The sequence below is a fragment of the Tachyglossus aculeatus genome, chromosome 19 (genome assembly GCF_015852505.1).
Source record: "Tachyglossus aculeatus isolate mTacAcu1 chromosome 19, mTacAcu1.pri, whole genome shotgun sequence".
NCBI classification, from domain to species: domain Eukaryota; kingdom Metazoa; phylum Chordata; class Mammalia; order Monotremata; family Tachyglossidae; genus Tachyglossus; species Tachyglossus aculeatus.
Window position 1 is genome coordinate 504,054 of NC_052084.1, and position 23,821 is coordinate 527,874.

At 55.8% G+C, this 23,821-nt stretch overlaps 3 protein-coding genes across 3 annotated transcripts; 2 read left to right on the forward strand and 1 right to left on the reverse strand.

Moving 5' to 3' along the window:
- The first annotated feature begins 160 nt into the window (after positions 1 to 160).
- On the forward strand, positions 161 to 9,941 carry LOC119940972 (nascent polypeptide-associated complex subunit alpha, muscle-specific form-like). The gene is made up of 5 exons (XM_038761387.1): positions 161 to 293; positions 3,992 to 4,143; positions 8,818 to 8,845; positions 8,941 to 9,255; positions 9,433 to 9,941. Exons 1-5 carry the CDS (start codon positions 161 to 163, stop codon positions 9,939 to 9,941), a joined length of 1,137 nt encoding a protein of 378 aa, XP_038617315.1.
- Positions 9,942 to 9,977: 36 nt separating this feature from the next.
- On the reverse strand, positions 9,978 to 13,814 carry EXOC8 (exocyst complex component 8). The gene is made up of 2 exons (XM_038761121.1): positions 13,796 to 13,814; positions 9,978 to 12,240 (listed from the first exon to the last, which is right to left on the reverse strand). The coding sequence occupies exon 2, from the start codon at positions 12,179 to 12,181 to the stop codon at positions 10,052 to 10,054; it is 2,130 nt and encodes a 709-aa protein (XP_038617049.1). The 5' UTR covers positions 12,182 to 12,240; positions 13,796 to 13,814; the 3' UTR covers positions 9,978 to 10,051.
- Positions 13,815 to 16,422: 2,608 nt separating this feature from the next.
- On the forward strand, positions 16,423 to 22,491 carry SPRTN (SprT-like N-terminal domain). Its single transcript, XM_038760834.1, has 5 exons — positions 16,423 to 16,761; positions 18,458 to 18,557; positions 19,903 to 20,031; positions 20,947 to 21,214; positions 21,609 to 22,491. The coding sequence occupies exons 1-5, from the start codon at positions 16,496 to 16,498 to the stop codon at positions 22,136 to 22,138; spliced, it is 1,293 nt and encodes a 430-aa protein (XP_038616762.1). The 5' UTR covers positions 16,423 to 16,495; the 3' UTR covers positions 22,139 to 22,491.
- The last annotated feature ends 1,330 nt before the right edge of the window (positions 22,492 to 23,821 follow it).

Below are 23,821 nucleotides of genomic sequence, written 5' to 3' on the forward strand. Positions count from 1 at the left end.
GCACGCGGACCGTCCCCCCCGCCCCCGCAACGGGGCAACAATTCGCCCGCCGCCCATTGGCCGGTTCCGGCCCCGGTCCCGGCCCCGACCAATCCGCGCGGCCCGGCTCCGGTGACGTCAGGCGTTTCCCCAGCCAATCACCGCGGACCGGCCCCGGGTGATGTCAGGCACTCCCCTCGACCAATCCCCGCGGCCCGGCCTGAGTGACGCCAGGCACTCCCCGACCAATCCCCGCGGCCCGGCCGGAGTGACGTCAGGCACTCCCCTCGACCAATCCCCGCGGCCCGGCCGGAGTGACGTCAGGCACCTCCCCCGACCAATCATCGCAGCCGCCGGCTTGGCCTGGGGAATCCCGCGGCCGCGGGACCGGCTCGGAAACCGCCCGGACCTCACTCTTTCATTCATTCATTCATTCATTCATTCATTCATTCAACCGTATTTATTAATAATAATAATAATAATAATGATGGCATTTATTAAGCGCCTACTATGTGCAAAGCACTGGGGAGGATACAAGGTGATCAGGTGGGAAGCAGCGTGGCTCAGTGGAAAGAGCGTGGGCTCGGGAGTCAGAGGTCATGGGTTCGAATCCCAGCTCCGCCACTTGGCTGTGTAACCTTGGGCAAGTCACTTCACTTCCCTGTGCCTCAGTTACCTCCTCTGTAACATGGGGACTAAGACTTTGAGCCCCAAGTGGGGCAACCTGGTCACCTTGTATCCCCCCAGCGCTCAGAATAGTGTTTCTTTTAGACTGTGAGCCCACTGTTGGGTAGGGACCGTCTCTATATGTTGCCAATTTGTACTTCCCAAGCGCTTAGTACAGTGCTCTGCACACAGTAAGCGCTCAATAAATACGATTGATGATGATGATGATCAGGTTGTCCCATGGGGGGCTCACAGTCTTCATCCCCAGTTGACAGATGAGGGAACTGAGGCCCAGAGAATCAATCAATCAATTGTATTTACTGAGCGCTTACTGTGTGCAGAACACTGTACTGAGCGCTTGGGAAGTACAAGTTGGCAACATATGGAGACAGTCCCTACCCAAGAGTGGGCTCACAGTCTAAAAGGTGGGCTCACAGTCTAAAAGACTGTGCAAAGCCCACCTTTGCTTACTATGTGCAAAGCACTGGGGAGGATACAAGGTGATCAGGTTGTCCCACGGGGGCCTCACAGTCTTCATCCCCATTTGACAGATGAGGGAACTGAGGCCCAGAGAAGTGAAGCTCTGTCTCCCCCTTCTGGACTGTGAGCCCACTGTTGGGTAGGGGCCGTCTCTATATGTTGCCAACTTGTACTTCCCAAGCGCTTAGTACAGTGCTCTGCACACAGTAAGCTCTCAATAAATACGATTGACTGATTGATTGATTGATTGAAGCGACTTGCCCAAAGTCACGCAGCTGGCAATTGGCAGAGCCGGGATTTGAACCCATGGCCTCTGACTCCCAAGCCCGGGCTCTTTTCCACTGAGCCACGCTGCATCTCTAATTGAGCGCTTACTGTGTGCAGAGCACTGTACTAAGCGCTTGGGAAGTACAAGTTGGCAACATGTAGAGACGGTCCCTACCCAACAACGGGCTCACAGTCTAGAAGAGGGAGACAGACAACAAAACAAAACAAGTGGACAGATGTCAAGTCATCAAAATAAACTCCCTCATTCATTCACTCACTCATTCATTCAACTGTATTTATGGAGCGCTTACTGTGTGCAGGGCACTGTACTAAGCGCTTGGGAAGTACAAGCTGGCAACATGTAGAGACGGTCCCTACACAACAACGGGCTCACAGTCTAGAAGGGGGAGATGGACAACAAAACAAAACATGTGGCCAGGTGTCATCAGAATAACCTCCTTCATTCATTCACTCACTCATTCATTCAATTGTATTTATTGAGCAATAACTGTGTGCAGAGCACTGTACTAAGCGCTTGGAAAGGACAATACAGCAATAGAGACAATCCCTGCCCACAACGGGCTCACAGTCTAGAGTGGGGGAGACAGATGGTACTGACACCTGTCTCCCTGTTTTGTGGCTCAGTGGGAAGAGCCCGGGCTTTGGAGTTAGAGGTCATGGGTTCAAATCCCACTCTGCCAATTGTCAGCTGTGTGACTTTGGGCAAGTCCCTCAATTTCTCTGTGCCTCAGTTAGCTCATCTGTAAAATGGGGATTAATACTGTGAGCCCCCCGTGGGACAACCTGATCACCTTGTAACCTCCCCAGCGCTTAGAACGGTGCTTTGCACATAGTAAGCGCTTAATAAAATGCCACCAGTATTATTATGTTATGTAGAGTGTCACACACACAAACATCCCCCCCCCCCACCTACACAGACCCTTCCAAACTCCAGTGGCAGATGATAAGGGAATGTATATATGTATATATGTTTGTACATATTTATTACTCTATTTATTTATTTTACTTGTACATATCTATTCTATTTATTTTATTTTGTTAGTATTTTTTTTTTCCCTCTGTCTCCCCCTTTTAGACTGTGAGCCCAATGTTGGGTAGGGACTGTATATGTTGCCAATTTGTGCTTCCCAAGCGCTTAGTACAGTGCTCTACACATAGTAAGCGCTCAATAAATATGATTGATTGATTGATTGATTGAATGCTTAGGAATTCCCTCAGGCCCGGGAACTCTTCCAGCCTCCAGATAAGAGCTCCCATTCATTCATTCATTCAATCGTATTTATTGAGCGCTTACTGTGGGGGTGGGTTGCAGGGCCCCCCCTGGCCCCCCAGAAAGTCAGCCCTAGAGCTCATCCTAACTATGCTTGAGTCTCAATGGGTAAGGATGCCTCACTTGGTTATGGACCCGGGAAGCGCTCAATAAATACCACTGAGGGATTGACCGTGATGGGTGGTTAGCCGCTACCAGGCGGATGAAGCAGTGTGGACTAGTGGCTAGAACGCGTGCCTGGGATTCAGAAGGACCTGGGTTCTAATCCCGGCTCCATCCCCCTTGTCTGCCGTGTGACCCTGGGCAGGTCGCTTCACTCCTCCGGCCCTCGGTTACCTCATCTGTAAAATGGGGTCTGAGACTGTGAGCGTCAGCTGGGACAGGGACCGTGTCCAACCCGATTTGCTCATATCATCAGTCGTATTTATTGAGCGCTTACTATGTACAGAGCACTGTACTAAGCGCTTGGGAAGTACAAATTGGCAACATATAGAGACAGTCCCTACCCAACAGTGGGCTCACAGTCTAAAAGATATCATATCCACCCCAGCACTTAGTACAGTGCCTGGCACAGAGTAAGCGCTTAACATCATCATCATCATCAATCGTATTTATTGAGTGCTTACTGTGTGCAGAGCACTGGACTAAGCGCTTGGGAAGTACAAGTTGGCAACACATAGAGACAAATACCGCTATTATTATGAGGATGAACTGGCTGGAAACCGAACGAGAGACTCATCCCCTTTCCGAGTCATCATGGGCAGCTGCTTAGCAGAGAGCACTGTACTGGGCGCCAGCTTTCCACAGAGCACCGTACTGGGAGCTGATTATGTCCAAAGAACAATACTGAATGATGATGATGATGGCATTTATTAAGCGCTTTATGTTGCCAATTTGTACTTCCCAAGCGCTTAGTACAGTGCTCTGCACATAGTAAGCGCTCAATAAATACGATAGATGATGATGATGCAAAGCACTGTTCTAAGTGCTGGGGGAGATACACGGTGATCAGATTGTCCCACGGGGGGCTCACGGTCTTCATCCCCATTTTCCAGACGAGGGAACTGAGGCCCAGAGAAGTGAAGTGACTTGCTCAAAGTCACCCAGCTAAGTGGCGGAGCCGGGATTTGAACCCATGACCTCTGACTCCAAAGCCCGGGCTCTTTCCATCGAGCCACGCTGCTTCTCCTGTACTCGTTGGACTACAACGGGTGGCCGCCGTGTGCGGAGTTCCGGCGAACACGACACAAGTATGACCCAAATACGATTGAATGAAAGTATGAGACGTCCCCTTTGCCCCCAATCTAGTGGACGAACGAAACCGATCTGAGAAGAAGGGCCTGGACGAACCGGGCCAAACGGAGAGGGCCGGGCCCCGGCTGTGGCCCAGACTGGCCACTTTCGGGAGGATTTGGCTGGCCGGGGCCCCGCCGCCCCCTTCGTGGACGCCCTCCTCCCCTGTACGGGTCACTCGCCGGCCCGGGCCACCGCTGAGGCCGAGGGCTAGTTCTGAGCAGGGCAGAAAAGGCCATGGGCCACCCTGCCTCCTACTACAATACATACATATGTATACCTATATATACATATATACATTTATATATGTATATATATGTGCATATATATATTTATATATGTATATATTTTTATATATGTACATATATATGTGTGTATATATTTATATATATTTATATATGTATATATGTGTATATATATTTTTATATATGTATATATATCTATATATATCTATATATATTTTTATATATATGTATATATATATATTTTAGACTGTGAGCCCACTGTTGGGTAGGGACTGTCTCTATATGTTGCCAATTTGTACTTCCCAAGCGCTTAGTACCGTGCTCTGCACATAGTAAGCGCTCAATAAATACGATTGATGATGATTGATGATGATACATGTATATATATATTTGTACATATTTATTACTCTATTTATTTATTTATTTATTTTACTTGTACATATCTATTCTATTTATTTTATTTTGTTAGTATGTTTGGTTTTGTTCTCCGTCTCCCCCTTTTAGACCGTGAGCCCACTGTTGGGTAGGGACTGTCTCTAGATGTTGCCAATTTGTACTTCCCAAGCGCTTAGTACAGTGCTCTGCACATAGTAAGCGCTCAATAAATACGATTGATGATTGATGATGATATATGTGTATATATATATATGTATATGTTTGTACATATTTATTACTCTATTTATTTATTTTACTTGTACATATCTATCCTATTTATTTTATCTTGTTAGTATGTTTGGTTTTGTTCTCCGTCTCCCCCTTTTAGACTGTGAGCCCACTGTTGGGTAGGGACTGTCTCTAGATGTTGCCAATTTGTACTTCCCAAGCGCTTAGTACAGTGCTCTGCACATAGTAAGCGCTCAATAAATACGATTGATGATGATTGATGATGATGATATATGTATATATACATATGTATATATGTTTGTACATATGTATTACTCTTATTTATTTATTTTACTTGTACATATCTATTCTATTTATTTTATTTTGTTAGTATGTTTGGTTTTGTTCTCCGTCTCCCCCTTTTAGACTGTGAGCCCACTGTTGGGTAGGGACCGTCTCTAGATGTTGCCAATTTGTACTTCCCAAGCGCTTAGTACAGTGCTCTGCACATAGTAAGCGCTCAATAAATACGATTGATTATTGATGATGATGATGATATATGTATATATACATATGTATATATGTTTGTACATATTTATTACTGTATTTATTTATTTATTTTACTTGTACATATCTATTCTATTTATTTTGTTAGTATGTTTGGTTTTGTTCTCCGTCTCCCCCTTTTAGACTGTGAGCCCACTGTTGGGTAGGGACTGTCTCTATATGTTGCCAATTTGGACTTCCCAAGCGCTTAGTACAATGCTCTGCACATAGTAAGCGCTCAATAAATACGATTGATGATGATTGATGATGATGATGATATATGTATATATACATATGTATATATGTTTGTACATATTTATTACTCTATTTATTTATTTATTTATTTTACTTGTACATATCTATTTATTTTGTTAGTATGTTTGGTTTTGTTCTCCGTCTCCCCCTTTTAGACTGTGAGCCCACTGTTGGGTAGGGACTGTCTCTATATGTTGCCAATTTGGACTTCCCAAGCGCTTAGTACAGTGCTCTGCACATAGTAAGCGCTCAATAAATACGATTGATGATGATGATGATGATATATGTATATATACATATGTATATATGTTTGTACATATTTATTACTCTATTTATTTATTTATTTTACTTGTACATATCTATTCTATTTATTTTGTTAGTATGTTTGGTTTTGTTCTCCGTCTCCCCCTTTTAGACTGTGAGCCCACTGTTGGGTAGGGACTGTCTCTATATGTTGCAAATTTGTACTTCCCAAGCGCTTAGTACAGTGCTCTGCACATAGTAAGCACTCAATAAATACGATTGATGATGATGATATATGTATATATATATATGTATATATGTTTGTACATATTTATTACTCTATTTATTTTACTTGTACCTATCTATTCTATTTATTTTATTTTGTTAGTATGTTTGGTTTTGTTCTCCGTCTCCCCCTTTCAGACTGTGAGCCCACTGTTGGGTAGGGACTGTCTCTAGATGTTGCCAATTTGTACTTCCCAAGCGCTTAGTACAGTGCTCTGCACATAGTAAGCGCTCAATATACGATTGATGATGATGATATATGTATATATATATGTATATATGTTTGTACATATTTATTACTCTGTTTATTTATTTTACTTGTACCTATCTATTCTATCTATTTTATTTTGTTAGTATGTTTGGTTTTGTTCTCCGTCTCCCCCTTTTAGACTGCGAGCCCACTGTTGGGTAGGGACTGTCTCTAGATGTTGCCAATTTGGACTTCCCAAGCGCTTAGTACAGTGCTCTGCACATAGTAAGCGCTCAATAAATACGATTGATGATGATGCTATATACGGCAAGCGGCCCCGGGAGTTCAAGTCCAGCAACCACACAGTCCCCACGCCCCCTCCTACCTCACCTTGCCGCTCTCTTTCATCCGATCGTACTTACTGTGCGCTTACTGTGTGCACTGTGCCGTACTATGCTCTTACCCCAACTCAGCTGGCACACTTCATTCCTCTAATGCCAACCTTCTCACTGGTCCTCCATCTCGTGGTCGACCTCTGGCCTCGAACACCCTCCATTATAATCGACAATGGCTCTCCACCCTTTCCCTTCCTCCCTTCAAGGCCCTACTGAGAGCTCACCTCCTCCAGGAGGCCTTCCCACACTGAGCCACTTCCTCCCTCGTCCCCATCTCCATCCCCCCATCTTACCTCCTTCCCTTCCCCACTGCACCTGTATATGTTTGTACATATTTATTACTCTATTTATTTATCTTACTTGTACATATCTATTCTATTTATTTTATTTTGTTAGTAGGTTTGGTTTTGTTGTCTGTCTCCCCCTTCTAGACTGTGAGCCCACTGTTGGGTAGGGACTGTCTCTAGATGTTGCCGACTTGTACTTCCCAAGCGCTTAGTACAGTGCCCTGCACACAGTAAGTGCTTAATAAATACGATTAATTGATTGATTTCCCAAGCCTCACTGAAGGCCCGTCTCCTCCAAGACGCCTTTCCTAAGCCCTCATTTCCTTTTCACCTACTCCCTTCTGCGTTGCTCTGCCTTGCTCCCTTGATCCACCCCCCTTCCCAACCCCACAGTCCTCGCAAACGTATCCATTATAGACTTGGTTACTATTAGAGAAGCAGCGTGGCTCAGTGGAAAAGAGCCCGGGCTTTGGAGTCCGAGGTCACGGGTTCAAATCCCGGCTCCGCCACTTGTCAGCTGGGTGATTTGGGGCAAGCCACAACTTCTCTGTGCCTCAGTTCCCTCATCTGTAAAATGGGGATTCAGACTGTGAGCCCCCCATGGGACAACCTGATCACCTTGTAACCTCCCCAGTGCTTAGAACAGTGCTTTGCACGTAGTAAGCGCTTAATAAATGCCATCATTATCTGTCTCCCCCTCCTAGACCGTAAGCTCGCTGTGGGCAGGGAATGTGTCTGTCATTTTGTACTCTCCCAAGAGCTTAGTACTGTGCTCTGCACTCCATAAATGCCACCCACTGTCTGTCCCTCTAGACTGTGAGCTCGTTGTGGGCAGGGATTGCCTCTTTTTATTGCTGTTCTGTATTTTTCCAAGCGCCTAGTACAGTGCTCTGCACACAGTAAGCGCTCAATAAATACGATGAAATGAACTGGAATGAATGACTGCCCAGAGGATCCACAGCCTCGCTTCCAGGCCTGGAAGTCAAAAGGCTCCATCAGCATCATCAATCGTATTTATTGAGCGCTTACCGTGTGCAGAGCACTGTACTAAGCGCTTGGGAAGTCCAAGTTGGCAACATCTAGAGACGGTCCCTACCCAACAGTGGGCTCACAGTCTACTGTGTGACCTCGGGCAGGTCACTTCCTCTAGACTGTAAACTCGTTGCGGATGGGGAATGTGTCTGCTTATTGTTGTATCGTACTCGCCCAAGCGCTTAGCACAGTGCTCTGCACACAGTAAGCGCTCAATAAACACGACAATGAATGAATGGTAAGTACCCAATAAATACGACTGAACGAATGACCGAACTTCACTTCTCTGGGCCTCAGTTACCTCGGTTGTAAAATAGGCGTTGAGACTGTGGGACAGGGACTGTGTCCGACCCGATTTGCTCCACCCTAGTGTTTAGTACAGTGCCTGGCACATAGTAAGCGCTTAACAAATACCGCAGTTACATGGCTCAGTGGATAGAACACAGGCCTGGGAATCAGAAGGTCATGAGTTCTAATCCTGGCTTTGCCACATGTCTGCTGCGTGACCTTGGGCAAGTCACTTTACTTCTCTGTGCCTCATTTACCTCATCTGTAAAATGGGGATTGAGACTGTGAGCCCCATTTGGGACAGGGACTGTGTCCAACCCAATTTTCCCCCAGCGCTTAGAACAGTGCTCTGCACATAGTAAGCGCTTAACAAATGCCATCATTATTATTATTATTACTCCGAATGGTCTCCCTCTAGAAATCTGCTTCCTCTGCCTGCGATGCCGCCTTGGACGCGGTGCGCCTTGAGAAGCGGAGGAAGAAAGCGGCCAGTCGGGCCAGTAAACGAAGCAGTCAATTCCACTCCACACACTCAACAGTTGATGAGATTTTTGTTCACGTGGTTTCACTTTTCACATCATCCCCGAACCATCAGGCGCAGACTACTACTGCCTTTTCCCCTCCCTGAGTTCTTCCAAGTGCCCAGGCCCCGCCGACCTGTACCGGACACGGGAGCTTCGGGCGATAGCGGCCGGTCACCCTGACAGAGGAAGCCTCGAGGAGCGGGCGCCCGCCTGCTTTCATTCGGCGGACACGTCTGGGCTTCCCCGGCTCAAGTCCCCCCAGTCCTTGGGAACGGCAGAGACTCCGCAGAACGCTCCGGGCCTGGCCCGGGGGGCGGCGGAGTGGGTGGATCCCCAGGGCAGGGGCACCCCGACCCTCGGGGAAGGGCAGGCCGGCGGCTCCGTGAGTCCGGTCCGGGCCCTGCCGCCGCTCCCAAATGCGGAATGAGAAAATGGGTTCCCAGGTGGCTCCAGCTCGCTGACCCTAGAACCGACCGTTCCCGGGACAGCAAAACCACCGGCCCGGTGCCGTTGCGGGGTGGGGGAAATCTCTGCCCGACCGTTCCTTCGGCCTCCGCGCTCAGGAAGCCCGGAAGCGGCTTTTCCGGCCGACTTCTCTCCCCACCGCATCCGGCTGGAGGGGCGACCGTCTCCGGGGGCCGGACTCTCTCCCGCGACTCGGTCCCTGGGAGCCGCCGCTCCATCACCGATCCGACAGGAGGACGGCGGCCACCGAGCTCCCCCCGGGGCTCCGTGCCGGCCCGTCGGCCTCTCCTCCGTGAGACGTTTTCACCTGGAGCTTTCTGGCGGGAGGGGCCGGTCGGACCCCTCCCCCGGATCGGCCGGCCGGGAAAAAAACGTGACCCGAAGCCCCCCGAAGCCCCTCTCCCCGCGCCATCGGGGCCGGCTCGGTCCCAGCCTCCAGACCCGGGGCCGAACCGGGAGACCGATGGTCATCCGACACCCGAGAGGTCTCTGTGCCGGCCGTCGCCCGGAGAGACGACAGACAAGAGTCGGGCCCGGGGTGGGGACCCCCCCCGGACCCTCGACACCCGGAGTGAGGCCCCGCCCCGCTCACCCGCCCCCAGAGTGAGACCCCCCCCCCGCCCCCTCCCAGCCCCCACGGCACCCCGGAGGTCCGAGCGCCGGGCGCGAGCGACGCCCCGGTCCGGTCCGGCCCCGGACCCCCGTCCCGGGCGGGGTTCAGACCACGGAGGTGGTGCTCTCGGGGTTGACGCGGACCAGCCAGGACCCGCTGCGCAGATCCTGGAGCTGGCGGGCCGGCTTGCCCACGCCGTCCTCGAAGCGCCGCTCCACGGCCGGGAGGACCGTCTGGTAGAGGAAGGTGGCGTTCTGGCGGATGAAGGCCTTCTTGTCGGGGTCCTGCTCGCAGCGCAGGCTGTAGTCCACGTGCTGCAGGGCCACCCGGATGACCTCCACCAGGCTCTCCAGCAGCACCATGTGCAGCTCGGGGCAGTAGAGCTTCAGGGCCTCGTCCAGGAAGCCCATGGTCTGCTTGGTGAAGGCGACGACGGTGTAGCTGAGGCCCACCCAGCAGCCGTCCTGGCCGGCGTACTGGTCGAAGCTGTCGCCCACGCCGCACTGCCGCATCTCCTCCTTGAGCTTGGCCAGGGCCTCGGGCGTCAGCAGGTTCATGCGCCGCCACGTCTCCTCCGAGTTGCGGTGCCTGGCGGCCTCGACGACCACCTCCTTGTAGCCGTGCAGGGCCCCCCGGATGTCCTTGACCAGGAGGGCGTGGACGACGAAGGTCAGGTCGAGGCCCAGGGCCCCCAGCCGGCGGCAGTGCTCCTGGGCCACCTTGACGCACTCGGCGGCCGTGGACAGGCTCTCCTTGCTGTCGAAGACCTGCTCGCTGAAGGCGTCGACGAAGAGGCCCACGGCGGCCCGGGCCCAGACCACCAGGGCCGAGTAGCAGCCGCCGCCGCCGCCGCCGCCTCCGCCGTGGGCCCCGGCGAAGTCCGTCTCGAACTCGCGGGCCGTCTCCAGGAGGCTGGTGAAGAACACGTGGCACAGCTTGTGGATGTAGAGCAGGGTGGAGCCCTCGATGCGCAGCTGCCGGATGGCCCCGTGGACGGCCGCCGCCCGGTTCCGCAGGAACAGCTCGCAGGCCTTGGTGCCCTGGCCCAGGCGGATCAGCTGCGAGACGGCCCGGCGGGTGGCCCGGGGCCCGCCGCGGAGGGACCGGCCGGGGGACAGCTCGAAGACCAGCACGTCCGTCAGCTGCCGCACCCGCTCGCCCACCCGGGCCCGCAGCTCCTGGACGGCCGCCGGCGGGCCGGGCCCGTCGCGCAGGTGGCGGTCCAGCTTGTCCAGGAGGTCCACGGCGCCCTCGAAGTCCCTCTGGGCGATGCACACGTCCAGGTCCTCGGGCAGCTCGCGGACCCACTCGGGCGTCGCCGCCGCCGCCGCCGTCGCCGCCGCCTCCCGCGCCTGCTGCCCGTCCTCCTCCTCCTCCTCGTCGTCGTCGTCGTCGTCGAAGGGGTTGGCGGGCGCCGGGGGCGGACGGGGGGCCGCGGCCTCCTGCTGCTGTCGCCGGCGCTGCCCGGCCAGCGCCCGCTTGGCCCCCTCCAGCTCCTCCAGCCACTCCCGCTTGACCTTGGCGTTCTCCGCCTGGAAGGTGCGGCTCTCGGGGAACACGAGCAGCTTGAACATGTCCCTCGTGGGCGGGTTGTCCTTGACGTTGACCACGGCCAGCCCGTCCAGGGGGTACAGGGCGTTGTAGCGGTAGACGCCCCGGCGCTGGGGCAGCCAGGTGGCCACCAGCAGGCAGTCGCTGAGGAGGAAGGCGTGGACCCGCTGCAGCTGGGCCATGTGGTCGGCCTCGTACTCCAGCAGGTCGCCGTTGTAGACCAGCCGCTGGCCGGGGGCGTCCAGCAAGGGCCGGCAGCCCTCCACCTTCTCCAGGAGGGTGGTCAGCGTGCGCTGCCGCCCGGCCTCGACGGGCTCGGCCTCGTCCTCCTCGGAGGCCTGCCCGGCGGTGGTGGCGGCGACGGCGGCGGCGGCGGGCAGCAGGGAGAGGGGCAGGCTCTCGAGGCTGCTCTTCTGCTCGGTGAGCAGGTGGCTGAGCTGGTACATCTCGCTCTCCAGGTAGGAGATCTCCCGGGCCGTCTCGATGAACTGGCGGTAGTTCTGGTAGACGTTGCGCTTGAGGCTGTGCGCCGTCTCGTCGGCCAGGGCCTGGATGCGCTGCCGGTGCTCCTGCAGGTCCCGGTCCCCGTCCGACTGCTGCGACAGCTGCTTCACGTACAGCCCCGCCTCGAACCCGCTCCACTCCAGCTGCCGCCTCAGCCGGCTCGCCCCGGCCTCCGCCATGCCTCCGCCCCGACCGCTCCTTCCCACCGGAAACCAGGCGGTCGCCCTGACGACCGCTCCTACCGCGCAGGCGCGGAAGGAGGAAGGGGGGAGACTCCGCTTACCGCGCATGCTCGGCGGCGTGACTCCCTTTACCGCGCATGCTCGGAGTGGGGAGGGGACAGATTTCGCTTCCCGCGCCGGCTGGGTGGTGGGACTCCCCTGACCGCGCATGCTCGGAAGGGGGGGGGGGGGGAGCTTCGCTTTCCGCGCATGCACGGTGGCGCGACTTCTCTGCACATAGTAAGCGCTCAATAAATACGATTGATTGATTGATTCTCTTACCGAATATTATCAATCGCATTTATTGAGCGCTTACTGTGTGCAGAGCACTGTGCTAAGCGCTGATGAATATGCTGAGCGTTGATGAATATGCTCGGGGACGTGACTCCCCTGACCGCGCATGCTCGGAAGGGGGGGGGGGGGCTTCGCTTACCGCGCATGCTCGGTGGCGCGACTTCTCTGCACATAGTAAGCGCTCAATAAATACGATTGATTGATTGATTCTCTTACCGAATATTATCAATCGCATTTATTGAGCGCTTACTGTGTGCAGAGCACTGTGCTAAGCGCTGATGAATATGCTGAGCGTTGATGAATATGCTCGGGGACGTGACTCCCCTGACCGCGCATGCTCGGAAGGGGGGGGGGGAGCTTCCTTTCCGCGCATGCTCGGTGGCGCGACTTCTCTGCACATAGTAAGCGCTCAATAAATACGATTGATTGATTGATTCTCTTACCGAATATTATCAATCGCATTTATTGAGCGCTTACTGTGTGCAGAGCACTGTGCTAAGCGCTGATGAATATGCTGAGCGTTGATGAATATGCTCGGGGACGTGACTCCCCTGACCGCGCATGCTCGGAAGGGGGGGGGGGGAGCTTCGCTTTCCGCGCATGCTCGGTGGCGCGACTTCTCTGCACATAGTAAGCGCTCAATAAATACGATTGATTGATTGATTCTCTTACCGAATATTATCAATCGCATTTATTGAGCGCTTACTGTGTGCAGAGCACTGTGCTAAGCGCTGATGAATATGCTGAGCGTTGATGAATATGCTCGGGGACGTGACTCCCCTGACCGCGCATGCTCGGAAGGGGGGGGGGGAGCTTCGCTTTCCGCGCATGCTCGGTGGCGCGACTTCTCTGCACATAGTAAGCGCTCAATAAATACGATTGATTGATTGATTCTCTTACCGAATATTATCAATCGCATTTATTGAGCGCTTACTGTGTGCAGAGCACTGTGCTAAGCGCTGATGAATATGCTGAGCGTTGATGAATATGCTCGGGGACGTGACTCCCCTGACCGCGCATGCTCGGAAGGGGGGGGAGCTTCGCTTTCCGCGCATGCTCGGTGGCGCGACTTCTCTGCACATAGTAAGCGCTCAATAAATACGATTGATTGATTGATTCTCTTACCGAATATTATCAATCGCATTTATTGAGCGCTTACTGTGTGCAGAGCACTGTGCTAAGCGCTGATGAATATGCTGAGCGTTGATGAATATGCTCGGGGACGTGACTCCCCTGACCGCGCATGCTCGGAAGGGGGGGGGGGAGAGCTTCGCTTACCGCGCTTGCTCGGTGGCGCGACTTCTCTGCACATAGTAAGCGCTCAATAAATACGATTGATTGATTGATTCTCTTACCGAATATTATCAATCGCATTTATTGAGCGCTTACTGTGTGCAGAGCACTGTGCTAAGCGCTGATGAATATGCTGAGCGTTGATGAATATGCTCGGGGACGTGACTCCCCTGACCGCGCATGCTCGGAAGGGGGGGGGGGAATGACTTCGTTTATCGCGCATGCTCGGGGGCGCTACTTCTTTTACTGAATAGGCTCGCGGACGTGACTCCCCTGACCGCGCATGCTCGGAAGGGGGGGGGGGAAATGACTTCGTTTATCGCGCATGCTCGGGGGCACTACTTCTTTTACTGAATAGGCTCGCGGACGTGACTCCCCTGACCGCGCATGCTCGGGAGGGGGAGCCTCCGCTTACCGCGCATGCTCGGGTGGCGCGACCTCGCTTACTGAATATGCTCGGGGACGTGACTCCCCTGACCGCGCATGCTCGGGGGGGAGGGGGCGACTCAGCTTATCGCGCATGCTCGGAAGGGGGGGGGAGACTTCGCTTATCGCGCATGCTCAGTGGCGCGACTTCTTTTACGGGAACGTGACTCCCCTGACCGCGCATGCTCGGAAGTGGGGGGAAGACTTCGTTTTCCGCGCATGCTCGGGGGCGCGACTTCATTTACTGAGTATGGTGGGGGAGCTACTCATTCATTCATTCAATCATATTTATTGAGCGCTTAGTGTGTGCACAGCACTGTACTAAGCGCTTGGGAAGTACAAGTTGGCAACATGTAGAGACGGTCCCTACCCAACAGCGGGCTCACAGTCTAGAAGTGGGAGACAGACAACAAAACCAAACATATTAACAAAATAAAATAAATAGAAATATGTACAAGTAAAATAGAGTAATAAATACTTACAAACGTATATACATATATACAGGTGCTGTGGGGAGGGGAAGGAGGTAAAGTGGGGGGGATGGGGAGGAGGGGGGGAGGAAGGAGGGGGCTGAGTGTGGGAAGGCCTCCTGGAGGAGGTGAGCTCTCAGTAGGGCTTTGAAGGGAGGAAGAGAGTTAGCTTGGCGGATGTGCGGAGGGATTGGGGGCATTCCAGGCCCGGGGGAGGACGTGGGCCGGGGGTCGATGGCGGGACAGGCGAGAACGAGGTACGGTGAGGAGGTCAGCGGCGGAGGAGCGGAGGGTGCGGGCTGGGCTGGAGAAGGACAGAAGGGAGGTGAGGTAGGAGGGGGCGAGGGGATGCAGAGCCTTGAAGCCCAGGGTGAGGAGTTTCTGCCTGATGTGCACATTGATTGGTAGCCACTGGAGATTTTTGAGGAAGAGAGTAACATGCCCAGAGCGTTTCTGGACAAAGACAATCCGGGGAGCGGCGTGAAGTATGGATTGAAGTGGGGAGAGACACGAGGATGGGAGATCAGAAAAGGCTGATGCAGTAGTCCAGACGGGATAGGATGAGAGCTCGAACGAGCAGGGTAGCAGTTCGGATGGAGAGGAAAGGGCGGATCTTGGCACGCTTACTGAGCATGCTCGGAGGCGCGACTCCTTACCAAACATGTTCAGGGGCGTGACTTGGTTTACCGCGCATGCTCGGAAAGGGGGGGGGGCGACTTCACTTACCGAACACGCTCGGGGGCGTGACTTCCTTACCGCGCATGCTCGGAGGTGGTGGTGGTGGGAGGGAACACGACTTCGCTTACCGCGCACGCTCGGAGGGAGGGGGCGCGGCTTCGCTGACCGCGCATGCCCGGAGGGGGGGGGGGCGCGACTCCCAATGCCGCGCATGCTCGGAGGTGGGGGGGGCGCGACTTCGCTTACTGCGCATGCTCGGATGTGGGGGGGGCGCACGACTTCGCTTACCGCGCATGCTCGGAGGTGGTGGGGCGCCACTGCGATTACCGCGCATGCTCGGGAGGAGGGGGCGCGGCTTCGCTGACCGCGCATGCTCAGAAGGAGGGAGCGGCTGCGTGACTTCGCTTACTGCGCATGCTCGGAGGTGGGGGGGGGCGCGACTTCGCTTACCGCGCATGCTCGGGAGGAGGGGGCGCGGCTTCGCTGACCGCGCATGCCCGGAGGGGGGGCGCGACTCCCAATGCCGCGCATGCTCGGAGGTGAGGGGGGGCGCGACTTCGCTTACTGCGCATGCTCGGATGTGGGAGGGGGGGGCGCACGACTTCGCTTACCGCGCATGCTCGGAGGTGGTGGGGCGCGACTCCCCCTACTGCGCATGCTCGGAGGTGGGGCCGTGACTTCGCCGACCGCGCACGCTCAGAAGGAGGGAGCGGCTGCGTGACTTCGCTTACTGCGCATGCTCGGAGGTGGGGGGCGCGACTCCCCCTACCTACCGCGCATGCTCGGAGGGAGGGGGCTGCGTGACTTCGCTTACCGCGCATGCTGGAGGGGGCGCGACTTCGCTTACCGCGCATGCTCGGAGGGGAGGTGCGACTCCCCTTACCGCGCATGCTCGGATGTGGGAGGGGGGGGGCGCACGACTTCGCTTACCGCGCATGCTCGGAGGTGGTGGGGCGCCACTGCGCTTACCGCGCATGCTCGGAAGGGGGAGGGGGGGGGCGCGGCTCCCCTTACCGCGCATGCTCGGGGGCCGGAACGGGCAGTCGACGGGGAGGCGGCGCCGTCGGGGGGCGGCGGAGCGGAGTCTCGCGAGACGTCGGTGCCCGGGGCGATGGAGGAGGGCGACGAGGAGCTGGTGCTGGCGCTGCAGCTGCAGGAGGAGTGGGATGCGCGGCGGCCGTCGGGGGGGCGGTCGGGGCCGTCGGGGCCGTCGGGGCCGCCGTCGGGGGCCGAGGCCCCCCTGTCCCCGGTGGACGCGGCCTGGGAGCTGCTGGACCCCACCCCGGACCTGCGGGCCCTCTTCGTCCACTTCAACCAGCGCTTCTTCTGGGGCCGCCTGGCCGCCGTCGAGGTCAAGTGGAGCCCAAGAATGACCCTGTAGGTGACCCCCCCCCCGACCCCCCCATCCGAATCCCCTTCTACATATTCATCATCAATCGTATTGATTGAGCGCTTACTGTGTGCAGAGCACTGGACTAAGCGCTTGGGAAGGCCAAGTTGGCAACATCTAGAGACGGTCCCTACCCAACAGCGGGCTCGCAGTCTAGAAGGGGGAGACAGAGAACAAAACCAGATATACTAACAAAATAAAATAAATAGAATAGATATGTACAAGTAAGATAAATAAATAGAGTAATAAATATGTACAAACATATGTCCATCTATACAGGTGCTGTGGGGAAGGGAAGGAGGTAAGATGGGAGGGATGGAGAGGGGGAGGAGGGGGAGAGGAAGGAAGGGGCTCAATCAATCAATCAATCGTATTTATTGAGCGCTTACTATGTGCAGAGCACTGTACTAAGCGCTTGGGAAGTACAAATTGGCATCACATAGAGACAGTCCCTACCCAACAGTGGGCTCACAGTCTAAAAGGCTCAGTCCGGGAAGGCCTCCTGGAGGAGGTGAGCTCTCAGTGGGGCCAGTGAGGTAAGGTGGGTTTTACTTGTGTTCCATTTATTTTGTTAATGTTGTGCATTTAGCTTTAATTCTGTTTATTCTGACGACTTGACACCCGTCCACCTGTTTTGTTGTCTGTCTCCCCCTTCTAGACTGTGAGCCCGTTGTTGGGTAGGGACCGGCTCTGTATGTCGCCAACTTGGACTTCCCAAGCGCTCAGTACAGTGCTCTGCACACAGCAAGCGCTCAATCAATACGACTGAATGAATGAATGAAGAGGGGAGCCGATGGAGCGCTTTAGAGCCGAGGGTGTCTGTCTGACGCGGACGTGGATGGGCAACCATTGGAGGGTTTTGAGGAATGGGGAGATGGGGACTGAATAGTTTTTCGGAAAAACGTTCTGGGTAGCGGAGTGAAAAAAGGGCCGGAGAAGGGAGAGAGAGGAGGCAGGGAGGTCAGCGAGGAGGCTGATGCCGTAACTAAGGTGGGATAGGATAAATGCTTGGGTTATCATAGGATCAGTTTGGGTGGAGAGGAAGGGGCGCGTGCTGGAGATGTTGTGAAGGACCCTCCTATCCCTCCCCTTAAAACTTTGAGCCCCACGGGGGCCAGGGACTGTGTCCAAACCGACTGTCTTGTCTCTACCCTGGCACTTAGTAATAATGATGGCATGTGAGCCCACTGTTGGGTAGGGACTGTCTCTATATGTTGCCAATTTGTACTTCCCAAGCGCTTAGTACAGTGCTCTGCACATAGTAAGCGCTCAATAAATACGATTGATGATGATTAAGCGCTTACTATGTGCAAAGCACCGTTCTAAGCGCTGGGGAGGTTACAAGGTGATCAGGTTGTCCCACGGGGGGGCTCACAGTCTTCATCCCCATTTTACAGAGGAGGTCACTGAGGCCCAGAGAAGTGAAGTGATTTGCCCGGACTCACCCAGCTGACAATTGGTGGGGCCGGGATTTGAACCCCTGACCTCTGACTCCAAAGCCCATGCTCTTTCCACGGAGCCACGCTGCTTCTCCGTAGTACAGCGTGCGACACGTAGTAAGCTCCTAAGGAAGCCTCAAAATCATTCTAAGGTCTAACCGACGGAGGAGTTAATGACGGATTGAGTCGGCGGATGGAGAGATGAATCGAGGGCTGGCTTTCACATCCCCGTTCCTCCCGACAGGTGCGCCGGCCTGTGCAGCTACGAAGGATGGGGAGGCATGTGCTCCATCCGGCTGAGCGAACCCCTGCTGAAGCTGCGCCCCAGGAAGGATCTGGTGGAGGTATCTCTGAGGGGCTCCGCCCCGGGGGGACTCGGTGGGCTCGGGGAGCGCGGACGACGGACGGGGCCCAGCCTCGCCCCGGCCCTCGCTCCCCTGCAAAACCCAGGAGACAGAACCGGGTTTTCAGCATCAGGCCCGGTCCCTATGGTGGCAGGTTAATCGTCATCATCATCAATCGTATTTATTGAGCGCTTACTCTGTGCAGAGCACTGGACTAAGCGCTTAGGAAGTACAAATTGGCAACATCTAGAGACAGTCCCTACCCAAGTGGGCTCACAGTCTAAAAGGGGGAGACAGAGAACAAAACCAAACATACTAACAAAATAAAATAGATATGTACAAGTAAGATAGAGTAATAAATATGTACAAACATATATACATATATACAGGTGCTGTGGGGAAGGGAAGGAGGTAAGGTGGGGGGGATGGAGAGGGGGATGAGGGGGAGAGGAAGGAAGGGGCTCAGTGTGGGAAGGCCTCCTGGAGGAGGTGAGCTCTCAGCAGGGCCTTGAAGGGAGGAAGAGAGCTAGCTGGGCGGATGGGCAGAGGGATTGGGGGCATTCCAGGTCCAGGCTCATTAATGACGAGCCGGGGGCCGGCATCATCATCATCAATCGTATTTATTGAGCGCTTACTATGTGCAGAGCACCGTACTAAGCGCTTGGGAAGTACAAATTGGCAACATCTAGAGACAGTCCCTACCCAACAGTGGGCTCACAGTCTAAAAGGGGGAGACAGAGAACAAAACCAAACATACTAACAAAATAAAATACGTCGGGTGAAATCCCCACGTCCCGAGCGGAACCTCGGTTGGATGGGAGCCTCTGTTGAGGGAGGCGAGCGGTTGCCCCGGAACTGCAGTCAGGCCGGCCTCAGATTGTCATTGTTTACGACAGCTCGGGAATGGGAACTTGGAAAGGAGCCAGACTCTCCCGGGGCTGCGGTGAGATGGTGACTTGGCTCTCCCCTGGGGCCGGATTAACGCACTAAGGCCTCTCTCTGTGCAAACAGTACAAGCTTCTAGACTGTGAGCCCACTGTTGGGTAGGGACCGTCTCTACATGTTGCCAACTTGTACTTCCCAAGCGCTTAGTCCAGCGCTGTGCACACAGTAAGCGCTCAATAAATACGATTGATTGATTGGTGAATACCACTGGTTGATTGGCACCTAGCGTGTACATCACAGAGGGCTAAACCGGTCCCCGCTGATCTGAGTTCACTCTGCCCCCGAGCCGTGGAGGCCTCCTCGCCTCCCCCGCCCCTCGTCTTCGCCCTCCCGGGGCCGCGGTGATGTGGGGAAGCAGAGGCACCGGACAGCAAGGCGCCTTTCGTTTCCCCCGCTGCAGACGCTCCTGCACGAAATGATCCACGCCTATTTATTCGTCACCCACAACGACAAGGATCGAGAGGGCCACGGCCCCGAGTTCTGTAAGCACATGCACCGCATCAACCGCCTGACTGGAGCCAACGTGACGGTGAGTCGCCCCGCTATCGGGGGTGCCCACCGCGCCCCGGCCCTGAGGAGGGGGAAGCCGGAGGGATCTTTCCCTGCTCCGAATCACCTGGCCCGGAGACATCCTCAGCACCGGTCCAGAGCAGGGGGCAAAACTCACTTCTTTAAGCATCCCACAGTCAGCCCAGCTTCACACAGTCCCTGGCGTTCGAGGCCAGGAGAAGTTAATCTCTGGCACGAGGCATTGCCATACTGTGTGTTCGGAGCAGACGGAAGGAATTATTTCTTCAATACAGGGGAGTCCTTGGACCCGGTTCCCACAGGAACTCCTACGGGTCCAGAGGGGTTTGGATAGTGCCTGGGAGGGTGTGATTATTATAATTATAATGCTAACAGAATTAGCAGGCACACTCCCTGCCCATAACGAGCTCACAGTCTAGAGACAAGGGGGTTGGGAGGGTCTATCCCTGACCCTTAAGGCGGGTGTCGAGGAAAGCAGCCAGCGCCCGGCTTGCCCCAGGGACGTGGTGCTGCCGTTGGGGTAGGGTCTTGGCTGGACGGGCCACAGTGAGACCGAGCCGGCGCCCAGGGCAGAAACGGGGTCGGCGTGAGCGTATACGGGCACCTCTATGGGCCCGGTTCGGCCTGCTTTTCCACCTGAGAGAAGGGATGCCTTCTTTGAGGAGAAAGGTTTAGAGGCCGTCCTGTCGACTAAAGGATCGTTTTCTGAAGGAGAATTTGAGAGAAAACCTCTCCGGGCTGCCGAGGGGCCTTCCCCGGCTCCACCGTCTAGACTGTAAGTTTGTGGGCAGTGAATGTGTCTGTTTATGGTTCTTTTGTACTCTCCCCTGCACACAGCAAGCGCTCAATAGATAGGATTGAATGGAAACCCCCCGGCCTGGGTCGGGGCCTGAGGCTCCTCGCCTTCTTCCCGCAGATCTACCACACCTTCCACGACGAGGTGGACCAGTACCGGCAGCACTGGTGGCGCTGCGACGGGCCCTGCCGCCACCGGAACCCGTACTTCGGCTACGTCAAGCGGGCCACCAACCGGGCGCCCTCGGCCCAGGACTTCTGGTGGGAGGAGCATCAGCGCACCTGCGGGGGCAGCTACGTGAAGGTCAAGGAGCCGGAGGGCTACGCCCAGAAGGGCAAGGCCAAGACCAAAGCGCCAGGGCAGCTGCAGGCTCCCAGCGGGGCCGGAGGTAACCGGCCGCCTGTCCTCCCGCCCGCTGTCCGCTCCCAGGCGGAGGCCGGAGGGATTTGGTGTTTGTCGGTGGTTGTCCGATCGGTGATCATCTGCTTCGCCCGCCAAGGGCGGCCAGTCTTGCTTAGCTTTCCTCCTCCTCCTCTTCCTCGGTGGGGTGGGGGGGAACAGCCCGGCTGGGCACATCTCACCTCCTCCCTGGTCTTCGTGGGCCCCGGTGCCCGTCACGGAGCCAGGCCGGCCCGTGAAAACACGGCGTCTGAATTTGGGGACGGTGAGGCAGGAGAGGGCAGGATGCCGGCGAGTCGCTTCGAAATGAATTCTGGTTTGGCCTTGAATCTGGAAGGGAATTAAGTGGTCCTGAACTGACCTCTCTCTCTCTCCCGTGGCAGGCACTCCAAGTCGCCCCGTGGGCAGCCCCCAGCCCGTGACCCCTTTCAGCGGGAAGGGCTACCTCCTGGGGGGGTCCAGCAGCACCTCCCGCCCGACGTCGACCTGGCCGGGGACCGGAGGACTCGGGGATCCCAAGCCAGCCGGCCCCCGTGCGCCCCAATCTGGCACGCCCCGGCCCGGTGGCCAGCAGAGCGTCCTCAACTTCCCCAAGATCTCCGTCGCCAACCGGCACACTTTCTGCAACGTCGATGGGTCTCCTCGGAAAGGCCCCGCCGGGGTTGCCCTGGGCACCGGCGACGGACTCCCGCCGAAGCGCCCCAGGCTGGAAGACAGAACCGCTTTTGCCAACTACTTCACAAAGAAAACGCCGCCCTCCAGCACGGGTGTGAGTGGCGGTGCCCAGCCGGTACCCCTCCCTGCCCCGGCCTCGCCCTCGCCCCCGACTCTGACTGTCCGCTGCCCGGTCTGCCAAATGCAGCTGCCAGAGTCTCAGATTAACACTCACCTGGACTCCTGCCTCACGGGATGACGAAGCTGGTAACGGTCTCCGTCCCCCGAGACCCTTGGCCGGGGGAAGCCAGTGGTCTGGACTCCTCATCTGCCCCGCACTCGGGCTTCTCCCTGCCCCCGGACCTCTGGGCCCTGGCATCAGCCCCCACGGCAGGAAAGCCCCGGCCCCAGGCTTCTCCCCGAGAGAACTCACTAGTCGAGTCTTCCCAGGCAGGAGCGCCTGAAACATGGTCCGTCTACGCTCCCTTCCCTGGGTGACCAGGACACCGGACCCTCCTTCGTCTCTCTGGGGAAAAAGCCAGTTTTAAAAGGCAGGCTGAGATTTTAGTCTCTTTTAGAGAATACATTAAAGTTTACATTTGGCTCTGTTGAGCAAGTCTCTCCGTTCGGAGAAGTCGCGTCCCGCTCGGGGCGCCGCGATTAGAGAGAAGCATTGGCTGGGACCCCGATTGTGCTCCATGTGACCACGGTGGCCCCCCGGGGAAGGGAGGGTGGCCTGTGCTGCTCGGTAGGACCCCTTCTCAGTCCCGCTTCCGCTGGGGTCTTGCGGCCGAATCCGTGGCGGGCGGATGGTAAGAGGGGGAGGGAGGGGAGTGTCCGTCTGGAGTCTGAGCGCTGTGGCACACGTGCCCACGGGAACGCTGCCCTTCTCTTTAAAGCGGCTCCACTTCCCATCTCATCTCTCCGCTCGGCTCCCAGGAAGCACTCTGAGGATGCCACGGTTGGGTACCTAAGCCAGGGTTGAGATTCAACTTCCAACTTGACTTTGACTCCACCCGTCCTGTCTTCCAACTGCACCTTCTGGTCAAGCTGCATGCCCAGAGCCTTTGTGTCTGAGAGCCCAGCGAGGGCCAGAGGGCTGGTGAGGAGAGGCCCGTACCCGTCAACGGCACCCGTTCCCCCGGTTTCCAGGCACAGTTCCCCCACCCCCGAGCCAGGCCAGCGGCCCCAGAGCGCGGAAAGTAGGAGGGAGCGACGCAGGTCAGTTGTGCCCCGCTCACACTTGTCTTGTACCACCCTTCCGTGTTAGTAGGCAACCCCGCCTCAGCCGGGTTGGGCGTAGGGGCCGGGGCGACAAAGACGGCAGGGAGTAACCCCTTGTGCCGGCGGCCCCCCGCCTCGCGGTTAGGGACGGACCCCCCACCGCGTCTCCGTGGCTCGGTTTGAAGAGGTGGCAGCTGCTGTTGTAAATAACCACCATGTTGTTGCCGGGAACCTTTATACATCTTTTAATTAGATTAGCTTTACAAGCAACTTGAGAGCGCTTTCCTGATGAACACCGCTTTTCAAATGACATCGCTTTATAGGCAGTCTGTAAATGGATCCTGAATTTCTCTGCCTGCTCCGGATAAAGGTCTCGGGTCCACGGCTGGCTAGCGTCAAGAGTAAGAGCGGGGCGAAGCCGGGGCTTGAAGCGGGGTACGTGGGGTCCCCAGCCCAAAGGCCTTTGCTGGCCGTCTCTGGAAACAAGTCCAACGGACAGACGGGAGGGCCGCCCCGCAGAGCAGCTCCGGGGGTCGGGGGCTGCCGACCGAGGACGGACAGAGGAAGAAATCCGGACCGGCAAAACTGAACGTAAAAAGCCACCCGGCTTTTCCCTCTGCACCTCCAAGCTCGCGCCTCGTGGCCGCCCCTTCCCCAAACCGGCTTCCCTAAAAAGAATTAGCGTTTCATGTTTTACATGAACCATAGCCATCTTTTA